Here is a 14,412-nt window from a genome sequence, read left to right as displayed (position 1 = left end):
AAGTTTCAGGTGTGCAAGAACATAGGCATTTCTGAAGAAGGCATTCTGAGTGTACTTGGAAAATACAACAAGCACACTTAAAGAAAAAGGTAGTGGTTAAAACCAAATGCTCATACTGCAGGTCACATAAGAATTTGAGAGTCAGCTATAGTTTTCATAGCCTCCTTCCCAGTGAAGACGTACTTTAGAGAAAAGTAAAGCAGAACGCTTATTATGTTTACTAGAGTTCCATAACCAATTTTAACCTCTTACTTCAAGGACCTGAATTCCTTAATACTATATACTCATGTAAAATGCATCAGTACCAAAACATCAGAGCTGGCACAGATAATTAGGATAAAAGAGGCTAACGCATCCTACCAGTCTAATTACCCTGACAGAGAAGTGAATCAGGCTGTTTGAAAGCCTTGTAGTCAGTGGGACATATGAAAATAAGGCTGTATTCCCCCTTATAAGGTTCTAGAAATTACAGCACAACCAGCCTCTAATCCCTGCTGTTAAAAGAAATCGAGTAATTTAATTTTTTCTCCCAGGATTTGCCCCCAAAGATTCAGGGCTATTTCTGATGAACAAATATACTCCCATAAAGTCGAATTTTAGGGACAAGTCATTTTCCCCTAATGTGAAACTGGCCAACAGTGCATGGAGTGGTATAGAGTAGACAAGTGGGAGGGTTCAGAACTTGATGGCAGGGAGAAAAACTTTGGAGGTTTTCTATTGAAAAAAATCTATTTTCCGCAATTCCTGAATATTACCACTGACAGCAGGCCAAATTCTGGTTTAAACCAAAAATAGGAACCATTACCTGAAAATGTGTCTGTATGATGTCTACTTTTTTAGTAGCCAAAATGGACTACAGTGAGAGCATTTGACAGAACACTGGGGCCAAGAAGGAGGGATGTGTGAGGTCCCATTCCTTTAGATGCAAAATCCCATGGGATCTCACTTCCATCCCACGAGACTGAGAACATGGCAATACGCACCTTAAACAAAAATCAGCTCAGGACCACTGTCATTTTTGGATGTCAGCTTTGTAAGCAAGTGGGGTACCAGAAACATAAATCAAGGGGCCAGAGATGACTATATGATTTGCCATAGCCTTGCCTTTATAAGCTCAACATACACTAGATGAACATCTCCACCAGACTTGGCCAGAAAAATCTACTAAGCAATTACACTGCACTGTTCTCAGAAAATGTGTGCAACTCCATCCTGAACTGACTCCAGCAGCTTTATCTCCCCCTCAACTTCTGCCCAGTGCTTCTCGTTTTCAAATTAGTTACCATCTGTTGCTCTAACAATTATTCAAATTAATATGCTATTTGTTCTCTTTCAGCATCTGAATGACATTAACAATTTTCAATCCAAGTACAAAACAAAATGCACCGTAAAGCCCGCTCATGAATAAGTCTGAAAGAATACCTGTGCTTTTGGCTGATCTGCTTGTTTGAGGGATTTGCTCTTCTCAATCTTGTACAGCTGGGCTTTAGCCTTTTTTAGGAGACTGGCCACCCTCTTATCAGTCATTGGAAGTTTGTCCGCTTGAGCCAACATAGAGCTGATGGAGGAAGTGGAATGTTTAACAGTGCTTGACGAAGGAGCAGAGAGGCGTAGGGCTTTGTCTTTCTCCAGGGGCGGAACAGTGGGGCTTAGATCTAGATCTGATTTTTCTAAGCCCCCTCTACCTTTCTTAGGCATTTTGGTTTTGCCAGCTGTCATATCTACAAGAGCCACAGCGGAAGCATCTGCTACAGGATCTATTGCTGTAGACTTCTTCCGCCCCGCAGCTTTTTTAGCGGAAGATGCTGCTGCAACATCTTCATTAACTTTTTCCTTGGACACTCTACCTACAGGAAATAAAGCAGAGCTACTCTGAATTTCTAACCCTTTTTTCCTTTTCTCTTTTCTTGATTCGCGTTTGTTCTCTTTTTCTCTCTCTCTGTCTTTCTCTCTGCTCTTGTCCTTTTCCACACTTTTGTCAACGTCTTTATCTTTGGACAGTTCCTCAGTAGCCCTGTCTTTATTTCTCCCTCTCTCTGTCTGGGGACTTGGTGTGAACCAGGGAAACAGAGGAGTAGGATTAGTGGATGAGAAAGGCTCAGTTGGAGTGCTGATCTGCTTCCTTTGTCTCTGGCTTCTCTCTGCTGATTCCCCAGACTGGGTCAGGGGAGGGGAAGAAAAAGTAAAAGTTGAGTTTAAGGCACTAGTGGCAAGAGAACTAACAGACATGCTAGTTAGTGAGGAAGAGACAGAAGATTGAGGGGTGAGAGTTGTCAGGTCAGAGGTACTAAGTCTTCCACTTCTTGTCCTCATGGAGTGCGAAGGAGATCTGGGTTCTGATCGGATCGGGCTAAACACTCTTCTCTTTCGTTTCCTAGAAGATATGCCTGTCACAGAAGTTCCTGCAGTGGTTCGACTAACAGATGAAGGCAAGGTTACAGATTCAAAAATTCTGGAGTGGGCCTCACTTGGAGTGAATCTTGGAGCTCGAAGCAGAGGACTTCTTTTGTGCATATCAAATCTTGTTCCAGAATGAAGAGCAGAAAACAAGCGAGCTGGAGCCGTAGCACCAGATGTTGAAAAACCAGATGCAAAACCAACATCCTCTGGTGTCAGTGGTGGGGGTCTAAAGTTATCAAACACTGGTTTACGGATGAGACCTTCTTTGGCATACTTTGCTGAGGAAAAGTACTGTGGTTCTGACCTAGAATGCTTCAGAGAGGTCCACCTGAATGTTGGTTCTCGTAGAATTGATTTCCGTTTCTCTTGCATGGGTGCAGCAGAGGTGGGCAGAAAAGGTGAAGCCAACGGTATTGTTGGAGGCATAAGCCACGGCGTGTGGTCTGAGATGCCAGTAGCAGGCTGTAAGGGTGGGGGAGGAGTGAGCAGAGGTGGAGGAGGAGAGGAAGAGGACTGCTGCTGGGACACACTTTGCAAGGTTGACAGTTTTTTAGCTGCCCTTTGCCCGAAACTCCTTTCTGACATTGAAAACCTCCTGCTTCTCCTATCACTGTTATCATTTTCAGGGGACTGAGAAATAGGTAACGGGGTATGAACTTCTGGAGTATTGCTGCGCTCTTCGGAAAGTGCCTGCATCTCCTCGGACGCCTGAGAGTCGGTAGATGTATCTACACTAGGACTACTAGATCGTGAGGAATCTGAAGACATCTGAGATGAGTGCTGAGAAGCCGCACTTGATTTTTCACTGGACCCACAAGATGTAGCACTAAACCTGCTGTTTGGTGTGGACTCTAGGCGAGCTATTTTAATAGGAGGATCATAGTCTTCATCTTCAATGAATCGCTTGGGTGTTTTAATGATCCGCGAAGAGATAGCACTCACAACTGGCATGATGAACTGCCGGATGTTTTTGAGCTGAGTTCTTCCCTTTCTACCCTGCAGTTTAGCTGCTTCTTTCTCAATCTTCTTTTGTGCCCCCTTTTTAGCCCTCTGCAAGAGTTGCTTAGCAATTGTTGCATCTGTCCTCTTGGTAGAAGGAATAATCCTAACAGGCTTAATCCTGCGGGGGCTCTGTCTGACAGCAGTCTTTTCTTCTTTTGTAAGTGGTGGTGTGCCATCTTTCTCCTTACGTACCCTCTGGGGTTTCTCCAGCTGTGAATTAATGACTAGTGGTGAGGCAGTCTTTAAACGTTCAGAAGACGGTGGCCTTCCTCTCCTGCGCACAATCTGAACCGCTTTCCTCCCAATCTGAAGTTTCCCTCCAGTCTTGAATTTAGACTTCAGTGGGGAGAGTTTACCAGTTCGTAACTTCTTGATTTTTGCAGCATGCTGAAATGTAGTGGACGGTGCCCTTTTTATTTTCTTCAGATTCTCTTTTGCTTCTTTGCTCCCTTTATGAATATCTGATGTGTCCTTTACTTGTGATAACTTGAACTTCACACTACTAAGTGTTGGAGGTCTTCCTCGTCTCTTTTCCCCACTTTTAATTTCCTTCTTCTTTACCTTTTCCATGGACATGGTTTCAGACTTGCTCAGGGGGGAACACACTGATGAAGAGTCTGAGTGTGCAGCTGAACTTCGATCAGGACTGCTTCTGGGTCTCCTACGAGGTTTTCGTGGACTCGACTTCACTGAGGGGGAAGTAGAGAATGCAGAGCACATGTTAGGCTTTTCTGTATGCTGTTCCAACACTATCCAGGTCACATTTGACTTTATTCATCACAAGTCACTTTACATGCATAGAACAAGCTACCATAATTTTGATCCACCAACCCACTATGAATACAACTTATTAATAAGAACTGTACATAAAAGGGTTCCGCCACAGACAAACAAAACACTTCGCTTATAATAAAGAGCTTATTTTCCAAAACATACTTTAAGTACAAATATCTTTCCTCCAAAAGAACTTTTACATTTATAAAAACAAATACCAAAAACAATTTTTTGAAGTGAACAGTAACTCCCAAGATTAACTTTCCTGAAACATCATATACAAAGAATGAAAAAAGTTCAAAACTAGTTCATTTAAAAAAAAATATTTTTCTTGGTTATCATCCACCCCCACTGCTAATACAAAGACCACCACGCCAAGAATAGCGTTTGGGAAAAGCGTGAATCAAAACTGATATTTTACTAATTCAAGATTTTGTTTTGTTTTAATTTTGGAGTAAATTTAGTGTTTGTCACTACACTCGGAACTGGTGTCAGGCATGTGTTGTGCAAGATTTCATTATCCACGTCTGCCAATGCACCTTAATCTCAACCTATAGTCCACACTGGGTCCCCACACAGCTCTGCCAATGCACGTCAGCGACTACTGGAGACATTCACATGATTGCAGTACAAAGTCTCTCCTTAGCAGACATTGTTGTCTGGGCCAAGCTGTGTAGAATATTGTAATGGGGACATTTATCCAATCAAGTCTAGGTTAAGACGATCAAACTCATTCACTTGCAACCAAATCAAAATCTGAACGTAGGGCTCCAGAGCTGAAAGGAAGTATAATAAGCTATTGCACCTTTCTTCACAAGCCCTCCATCACAAATTCAAATGTTGAATAGTTTCATATCAAGGATGTATCATTGGCTCACTAAATCAGATCAGAGACACTAAACAAAATGGAGTTAAAAAACCCAGATTAGGCAGTGTTGATTGCATGTCAGAAGGGTTACCCTTATTAAGACTTACTTTTGTGTCAGTATTTCAGAGAAATGCATCATATCTTCACTGGCAAGTTATGTTCACCCATCTCTCCCTTTGGCTACTTAAGCCTACCATAGGGTTGGACACACTCATGAAACTAGACCATCATTAGCAAAAGACACCTCACCACACCTTCAGTTAAGGCATAAATTTACTCACATTTCATTTGTTAGTCTCCCTTCAAATGTTAGTCTAACCTTTTAATATCAGTTTCACTCTCTCTTTCCCACATAACTTCCCTGCTCCATGATAGAGTCAGTTCTAAACAGTTGCCGATTTGAATCAAAAGACTGGATGTAGGTTTTATGTTGTTGTTCCACAAACACATACAACTTTTAGGTAAGATGGAATTGTCTCTAGGTCTCCAAAAGAAAGCATGTCATAGTATCAAAGTAGCATGGAAATGGGGAGTACAAGGAACTACAGTGAATCCATTACTTCATTCCATCAGAAAGGGACTCCCAGCCAAAGAACATGCACAGGATTTGTCATCTTCATAGTGGACTTGAACCTGACCAATTTTCATGGCTTCTCTGGTTCCAAGTGTCATCTCCTGTTAAACTACAATTCAAAAATTCTTCAAAACATCCTCCTAATGGAAGAGGAAGCTCACTCCCTCAAAGTCCTTAAGGTTTTTTAGAAATAAACTGAAACCTACGTATGCCAGGCTGGTACTTGGAAAAAGCAATTGTAGACTTCTTTAAATTACATCTTGATGACGCTACTACTAGAGTTTAAAGAGAACTGTGTGCGTGCTCAATCGTATGATTTCAGGGCCATTCTCTCAAAAAAAAAAATGTAATGTAATGAGAGGGGAAGAAAAAAGGTTACAACTTTTTTTTTAGGGCCACTGCTGCTACATATAACTGAGTAGCAATAGTTTGCAGAGGGGTTTCCACAATATTAGGTTAGTACCATCATTAGTACCGGGATCAACTGGCTGTTGAGATTTTCCACAATAAAACTAATGCCAGACAGATAATATGATGTACAATCAGCTGGAATAGGTTGAGTGCTAGTGTATTAGACATCTGCATAAATTTCACAGGATCTCTTTATCTCCTTCCCCCACACTTCCACCCACTGCCACATACCCAGCATGTAGAACTGGAATTGAGGCAGAATGGGAGCTCCCCACCATCCTCACTTGGTATTCCTGGGAATAAATAGATTGTTGCCATTTTCTAAGATAACACTGGTCTACAATTTTTGAGAAGTCATCTGCTTCAGAGATAAAATGTGCTATTTATTATGTATTTTGATGTGCTGAATTCAAATATGACAATTAAAACAACTGATTGGCTACTGTTTCTAAGATATTTAAGTTTTTACATTTTATGTCTATGTGTATATTGTGTAGATAGTAGAGTTTTAATCATAAATTGTAAACCTAGGTCTTTTCATGTGTTTATGGTTGCTTTACATGATAATATTTCACCTGTCCTGTTTATGTAACACTTTAAAAATCAGCAAAAGGGTTATATAAATAAAATTTATTATGAAACAAAAGGCAAAAAACTATTATGTACATAGTTTAGTCCTATTCAGTGTCTACTCGGCGCTTCTTGGCTTGTCTCTTGTATTCATTAAATGGAGCATCTCTTGTCACTGTCCAGCAATAGTCTGCAAGCATTGATGGGCTCCATTTGCCCTGATAGCGTTTCTCCATTGTTGCAATGTCCTGGTGAAATCGCTCGCCGTGCTCGTCGCTCACTGCTCCGCAGTTCGGTGGAAAAAAATCTAGATGAGAGTGCAAAAAATGTATCTTTAGTGACATGTTGCAACCAAGGCTTTTGTATGCCTTGAGGAGGTTTTCCACCAACAACCTGTAGTTGTCTGCCTTGTTGTTTCCGAGAAAATTTATTGCCACTAACTGGAAGGCTTTCCATGCCGTCTTTTCCTTGCCACGCAGTGCATGGTCAAATGCATCATCTCGAAGAAGTTCACGAATCTGAGGACCAACAAAGATACCTTCCTTTATCTTAGCTTCACTTAACTTTGGAAATTTTCCACGGAGGTACTTGAAAGCTGCTTGTGTTTTGTCAATGGCCTTGACAAAGTTCTTCATCAGACCCAGCTTGATGTGTAAGGGTGGTAACAAAAACTTCCTTGATTCAACAAGTGGTGGATGCTGAACACTTTTCCTCCCAGGCTCCAATGACTGTCGGAGTGGCCAATCTTTCTTGATGTAGTGGGAATCTCTTGCACGACTATCCCATTCGCAGAGAAAACAGCAGTACTTTGTGTATCCAGTCTGCAGACCAAGCAAGAGAGCAACAACCTTCAAATCGCCACAAAGCTGCCACTGATATTGGTCATAGTTTATGCACCTCAAAAGTTGTTTCATGTTGTCATAGGTTTCCTTCATATGGACTGCATGACCAACTGGAATTGATGGCAAAACATTGCCATTATGCAGTAAAACAGCTTTAAGACTCGTCTTCGATGAATCAATAAACAGTCTCCACTCATCTGGATTGTGAACGATGTTGAGGGCTGCCATCACACCATCGATGTTGTTGCAGGCTACAAGATCATCTTCCATGAAGAAGAATGGGACAAGATCCTTTTGACGGTCACGGAACATGGAAACCCTAACATCACCTGCCAGGAGATTCCACTGTTGTAGTCTGGAGCCCAACAGCTCTGCCTTACTCTTGGGTAGTTCCAAATCCCTGACAAGGTCATTCAGTTCTTGTGTTATGAGGTGTGGTTCAGAGGAGGAGGATGGGAGAAAATGTGGGTCCTGTGACATTGATGGCTCAGGACCAGAAGTTTCATCCTCATCCTCTTCCTCGTCTGACTCAAGTGAGAATGATTCTGGTGCATTAGGAACCGGCAGTCCTTCTCCGTGGGGTACTGGGCGTATAACTGATGGAATGTTTGGATAATGCACAGTCCACTTTTTCTTCTTTGACACACCTTTCCCAACTGGAGGCACCATGCAGAAGTAACAATTGCTGGTATGATCTGTTGGCTCTCTCCAAATCATTGGCACTGCAAAAGGCATAGATTTCCTTTTCCTGTTCAACCACTGGCGAAGATTTGTTGCACAAGTGTTGCAGCATATGTGTGGGGCCCACCTCTTGTCCTGATCTCCAGTTTTGCAGCCAAAATAAAGGTGATAGGCTTTCTTAACCATACTGGTTATACTGCGCTTTTGTGATGCAAAAGTCACTTAACTTCTGCTATGTTTGTGGTGATCTGCACTGTTCACACAAGTACGAGGCATCTCTGCTCACTTTGGCTAAACAGAAATGTGTCCCTTTGCAAAATCAAACACTGACAAATAAGAGAGCACGACACTGTATGATTTCTAGAGCTGATAGAGGGCAATTTGTTCAGCAGAGTGATGTAAGCTTCGTTATGATTGCATCATCCATGACTTCTAGGAATAACACGATGCAATTCATATCATGTATGACGCAATACCAGCTTCAGATTGCATCATTCATTGTTTTGCCTAAAAAGCAAGTACTGTCCAAACCCAGTCACAGATTTATTCATAGATCCAGTCAAAGATGTATTTTAGTAATTTCTGGTTTAAATTGAGATCCCTTCCCTTTATAACTCACTTATCCTCCGCCATTCCCAAGTCAAGGGTCGTATATACTGACCCAATAGCATATCTTGAAAACTAGAGCCAATCAACAATTTTAAGCATCATTTTCATTCTCAGTGACCCAGAATTAGTAAAGTTTGACTACATTTATTTCAGAAGCATTTTGGCTGTAGAGCAGTGTAATACTTAGTCCTGCCATGAGTGCAGGGGACTGGACTAGATGACCTCTCAAGGTCCCTTCCAGTCCTATGAGTCTATGATTTTTCAGGTTTGAGCATTGGCCTGCTAAACCCAGGGTTGAGTGTTCAATCCTTGAGGGGGCCACTTAGGGATCTGGGGCAAAAATCTGTCAAGGATGGTACTTGGTCCTGCTGTGAAGGGAGGGGACTGGACTCGATGACCTTTCAAGGTCCCTTCCAGTTCTATGAGATAGGTATATCTCCATATAATAAAAGATCAACAGAGAAAGCTACCCAAGTTCACTTTAATTCAGAGTTTTTTTGTGAAAGTAAATTTAATAAAGACTGCCAAATGTAATTTAATACCTTCAATAAGACTCCAACCCTTATATTTCAGAAGTGAAAGATACAACGTTGTAACAAATAGGAAGATTAAGCAGGTCTAATTTTAGTTCGTCTGTTTCCATTTTTGCTTGCTTTGTCATTGCTCACCACCTCCTCTCATTAATAAAAAAAGACCAGTGGGTTAAAAGGCTCCTCTCACTTTAATTACACTCACTGGAGAGTGAAGAGCAAGTGAAGGACTCCAAATCCACATCAAAAGATCAGGAGGTCAGCCTTATTTCTATTCAAAAATTCTTGACATATCTCCTGTTATACGATGACAAAACTCTAAGAAGCACTTTATATTGTGAGTGCTGGACCCTGCCAAAGAGCAGATCCTAAAGTAGGACAGCCTGGGCTAGATACGGGTGAAGCACAGACTCTCAGGAACAGCAGTTCTCTAAGTGGTCCACTCAGAGTAGGACAAAAAGACCTACAATTGTTTTCCAGCAAGCTCTCGTTAAAATAAGCTATTGCAATAGGAACAGGGAGAGGCATGACTAAACCATGCAAAGTGACAACATGTAACTCAACTTCCAATCCTATGAGCTAAACATACCTGTGGGAGATCTGGTGGGACTTTGTACTTTGACCTCTTCATCTGAGCCAAAACCTAGGAACTGCTCATCCTGCAATGAAAGTGATTTTTAAAGTTAAAAACATGGGCATGAACTTTAAAAAAATGTAACTACCATCAAAAAATTCCAGGAAAGAAAATCTATTCTATAGCAATGCTTGTTCCTTCAGCAAACCGTGGCTAAAAAGGAAATAGTATCTAGTCATGGGGTATAGCCACAGAATGCTCAAAAGAGTTGAGAGGGGAATAAACAGCACATTCGGATGAGAATGTACCTTGTACGACACAATACACTCTTCTCCACAAACTAGAGAGAAAGACCTAACCCGTAGGAACTACACAGTTTACCCTAAGGGCTTGTTGGCACTGGAATGTTTTTTTTAATATGTTTTTCCACTACAATTATACCAGTATAACTATAGTGAAAGAATGTGTCCACACCACTTTGTTTATGCCAACTTAAACTATTTCCCTTCGAAATCACTGTACCCACACAGCTCTGTGTTTTTGAAAAATAACCACACAGCATTCTGGGCAAATATCCCATGGTGCAATGTTCTGCTGCAAGACCCTACACATTCTGGGATTTTTGTCATGCTGCACTGTGGAAGGTCCACTGGAACCTACTGAAATTCTGGGACATGGGCTCAAACTAAAGTCCACTGTTTTTTGCAAGCCAGCACTATTTTCAAACTGCAGTAGAGGAAACACTACTGAATACCGCAATCCTGAGAATCATTAACACAAACAAACTGCTCCACCAAATGTTTCATCATTCAAACTACTGAATGGCTTTGAATGGGTTGGGAGACAGACACAGTGAGACAGCTAGACGAGGAGAAGGATGAAAAAATTGAGCTGTTACTTTGGCAAGACGTTTTCCTGGAACAGCTTCATCTGAAATACCATTTCTGGGTGTGGCCAACTAGCACTGACTGGTGGGACAGGACAGTGCTGCAGAAGCGGGATGACCAGCAATGGTGGCAGAACTTCAGGATGCAGTAGCTTACCAGTTTGGTGTTGCTAGACCCAACTGTCAGGACTATCATCATGCTATTGAGCGTGTGCTGCTACCCCAGGGTCATAAGGCTTGCCAGTGCATAGAAGTTTATTAATGGATTGGCACGGTTGGGATCCCCAAGTTATATTGGGGCCACTGACAGGACCCATGCCAGGGTGGACTGATTTCAATCACAGGGATTTAAATCACTAAATTTTAATCATGATTTAAATCAGCAAACAGGAAACCTGGACTTAAATCATTGATCTTAATCTTGTTTGGCATTTTACCTTACTTATTTTCCTACAGAAAGGTTCATTCTCATTGGCTGTTCATACTAAACATTAAAATACGTTCACTTGCAACCAAATATAGCCACTAACAAAAAGGTATCAAATTTAGTGCAACACTATAGCTTTACATTTATTCAGAGTCTTAATTTTTACTTTTTTTTATTATGCAAGAAAGTGATTAATGACATTAGATTTTCTTTTGAAACCGTGTCAAGCTGCATTTAAAACTAACAGATTTATTAAACAAAAGAAGTCATAACTGTAGTTAGTGAATTGACAGATTGAAGTCAAATGGGAGTTAGGCACCTACCTACTGGTGTAGGCATTTTTGAAGATCACCACGAGGCACCTATTTGCATCTTTACATGCCTAAATAACTTTGAAAAGCTTGCCTATGTCCTTCAAGTTTTCCCAATTAGTAGATCCCATCCCCTCCTCTCACCCGTTTTTTATTCATAGATTTAAGGAGGAAAACAAGCTTTCTAGTTTTTTCAAACTCCCTGTTTCTGAACCTTGAATTAACTAGTCCAAATGAAGAAAATATTCTTTCTGAATCTGCTTGCTAAATTGAATCCGAAAGTAACTAAGGCAAAAGCTTTCCTGCACAACAAAAACTGAAAATATTTACACATTTGGAAAAATAAATACCAGCATTTGCTCCACTGAAAAATTGAAAATAACAGACATGACATTGTAAAGTATTTATAAAGCATGAGTTGACTTCAAAAGTTAAAGATGATTTCCTCCCTAATTCTGTATATAACTGTACCCTTCAAGTCATTAAAATTTGAGGAGGGCTTACACACTATTTAAATAATTTTAATAAATTATAATAAGCTTAGGTCTTAACATAGGTTGACAATTTCAGATTTATTTTTAAACAGTTTATTTTTTTAAAAAAAAATTCCAATTTTAATACAAAAAATCTGTATTTATTTTTTTTAATCATCATTTTTTAACCACCCTGCCCCACATTCTTTGCTCCCCACACCAGGCCTCAGAATTTGTCAACAGAAAGGGGTATTTCTCCATGGTGCAAGCCCTAGTTGATCTCTGTGCAAGGTTTACGGATACTGTATTAATGTGGGATGGTTAGGAAAGATCCATGATACCAGGCTATTTAAAACCTCTGCCCTGTTTTCTGCACTGAAAAAGGGAAAATTTTCTCCCAGGTCTACAGACATTAATGGTGCTGTGATTCCTCCTGTCATGCTGGGAGACCCAGCTAACTCTCTGGTTCCCTGACTTATGAAGCCTTACACTGGATAATCAGACAGGAGACAGAAGTTGTTGACTATACCTGAGGAGCTGCTGAATGACAGTGGAAGGTGCATTTGAAAGACTGAAGGGAGGGTAGAGGTGCCTCATGGCAAGGCTGGATGTTTCTGAACAATGTTTGCCTATTGGGATAAGTGCATTTTGCTCTGTTTTTCTCATCATCTGAGAGAGCAAGCAAGAGATCTTCACCAGTGGGTGGGAGAAGGAGGTGGAGAGACTTCTGTACATTATGAACAGCCAAAAAGGCTGCCTTTCCACAAGGTGCTCCAACCAGTCAGGGAAACAGGGTAAGGGATGTGTTTTGGGCTAACTTTCAGGCCAGGGTGTACTTGTGGAAAAGTAGTGTACTGTAACCAAGAAAATGAATGAAAGGTGTTTGTGTAAAGATATTAGGGAGAAGCAATACCTCAATTAAATTTTTCAGCAGAGTTTTACACATTCAAAACCTTTATTGATTCATTATTATACTGCAAACTTAAAACCAATGGAACTGTGGCAGAACATGACTAGAGTGCCGAGTGCACACAAGTTTGTGCTTAAGGGCCCCCCAAAAAGCAAAGGTAGAAGAGTAGAAACTGTTCTCTGTCCTGGGGCGGAACGGTGTGGGAAGGCCCTGTCATTTGGAGACGTGAAAAGGGGCTCCCCTGTATTCTGGGTTCTCCTCAGTGATCAGGGCCAGGCTAAGCTAGGGTGGTGGCTGTGAATATAGCAACACAATGTTCTCCAGCAGAGCTGTTTGCCTCTCCTTTAGGTCCAGCATCCCTCCTCCTGAACGTCCTTGTCCATGCAGTCTGTTCAGAGCCTGTAAGACTGTTGCAGGAAATCTTCCCTTCCCTCTTCTGCTTTTATGGCCCTCTGATAGGATGCAGTCATGAGGTCACTGAACCTGTCCTTCCTTGCCCTCTTTCACTTCCTTCAGAGGTATGCCAGGCATTCAGCAGCTGATAAGACCCCTGTCTGTGACGGCCACAGCATTTCAGGCACTAGAAGAACAGAGAAACAGAACAAGTAGTTATTGTCCTAATACAAAATGATAAACTGTTGCTTTTTCACAATTTTAGAACACTATTCCCAACTGCTCTGTCCAGTCTGGTGTGAGCTTGGAGATAAGATGTTTTCTACCTTACTTCTCCCTTGTATAGGGCCCCTGTACCAATGGTGGGGGCAGTGTGTGGGCTGGGGGAGCAAACGGGGCAGGTTAGTAATTACACGTGCACCTCTGGAGGCTATGCTTACTCTGAAGGATGTTACCCAAAGGTGTGATCCCAAGAGGCAGAGAAGGATCATGTTCAAAAAGAAAATGAGCAAACCAGGAAGATATGCAGCACTTTTGTTTACCAAAATGATGCCCCCATAGCTGGTACAAGAATTGAAGGGAAGCACACCACCAATATGAGCAGCCCCAAGAACGCTGCATTGTCTTGCAATGTATATACCAAATAGTGCACTCTCTTTGCTTTCAATTCTGTTTTATAACAACTGCAGATGAGCACAGAGAGCACTGCAAAACAAACACTCATGCAGTAATTGGTTTGAACCCAAAGGGTTAACAATGCTGAATGAAAAATAAAAATGACTACTCATTTTGAAATGCCCTTGTAGCCTAATTTTGACAATTTACCTCATACAATGTAAAGGTGGCTAGCAGCACAAGGCCTTGATCAAACTGTGAGCCAAAGTAACTATTCTATTACTTTTTCTCTTTCAATATCTGCTCTTACATTGTATGGGAGGCATGTTTATTGTATTTGAGGTTTTAACCCCGATAGTGCTTCCATCTTGAATGGAGGAAGAGGGCATGGTTCACCATGAAGGATAGGGAGAATCAAACAGCATGGAAAGGGATTTAGAGAGGCAACCTATTTGACTAGTGGGTGTGTGAGTTGCTAGTTAAGGGAAATAAACAAGCTTGAAATCTCCAGCACAGATGCCATTTTGAGCACACAGAGAGACGAAGGGGAGCTGAGCAGGCA

At 41.4% G+C, this 14,412-nt stretch overlaps 1 protein-coding gene across 1 annotated transcript in view; it reads right to left on the bottom strand.

The window, feature by feature from the left end:
- KMT2A (lysine methyltransferase 2A) overlaps window positions 1-14,412 on the bottom strand; it is a 76,250-nt gene that overhangs the window by 40,604 nt on the left and 21,234 nt on the right. Inside the window, exons 2-3 of the mRNA XM_065417071.1 lie at window positions 9,851-9,920; window positions 1,423-4,091 (exon numbers count right to left, since the gene is read on the bottom strand). Of these exons, the coding sequence (XP_065273143.1) occupies window positions 1,423-4,091; window positions 9,851-9,920 (2,739 nt within the window). The remainder of the gene's footprint in view (window positions 1-1,422; window positions 4,092-9,850; window positions 9,921-14,412) is intronic.

This window comes from Emys orbicularis, chromosome 15, assembly GCF_028017835.1.
Source record: "Emys orbicularis isolate rEmyOrb1 chromosome 15, rEmyOrb1.hap1, whole genome shotgun sequence".
Taxonomy (NCBI): Eukaryota; Metazoa; Chordata; order Testudines; family Emydidae; genus Emys; species Emys orbicularis.
Note: the sequence above shows the minus strand (reverse complement) of the source record. Positions and strands in the feature narration are given on the sequence as shown.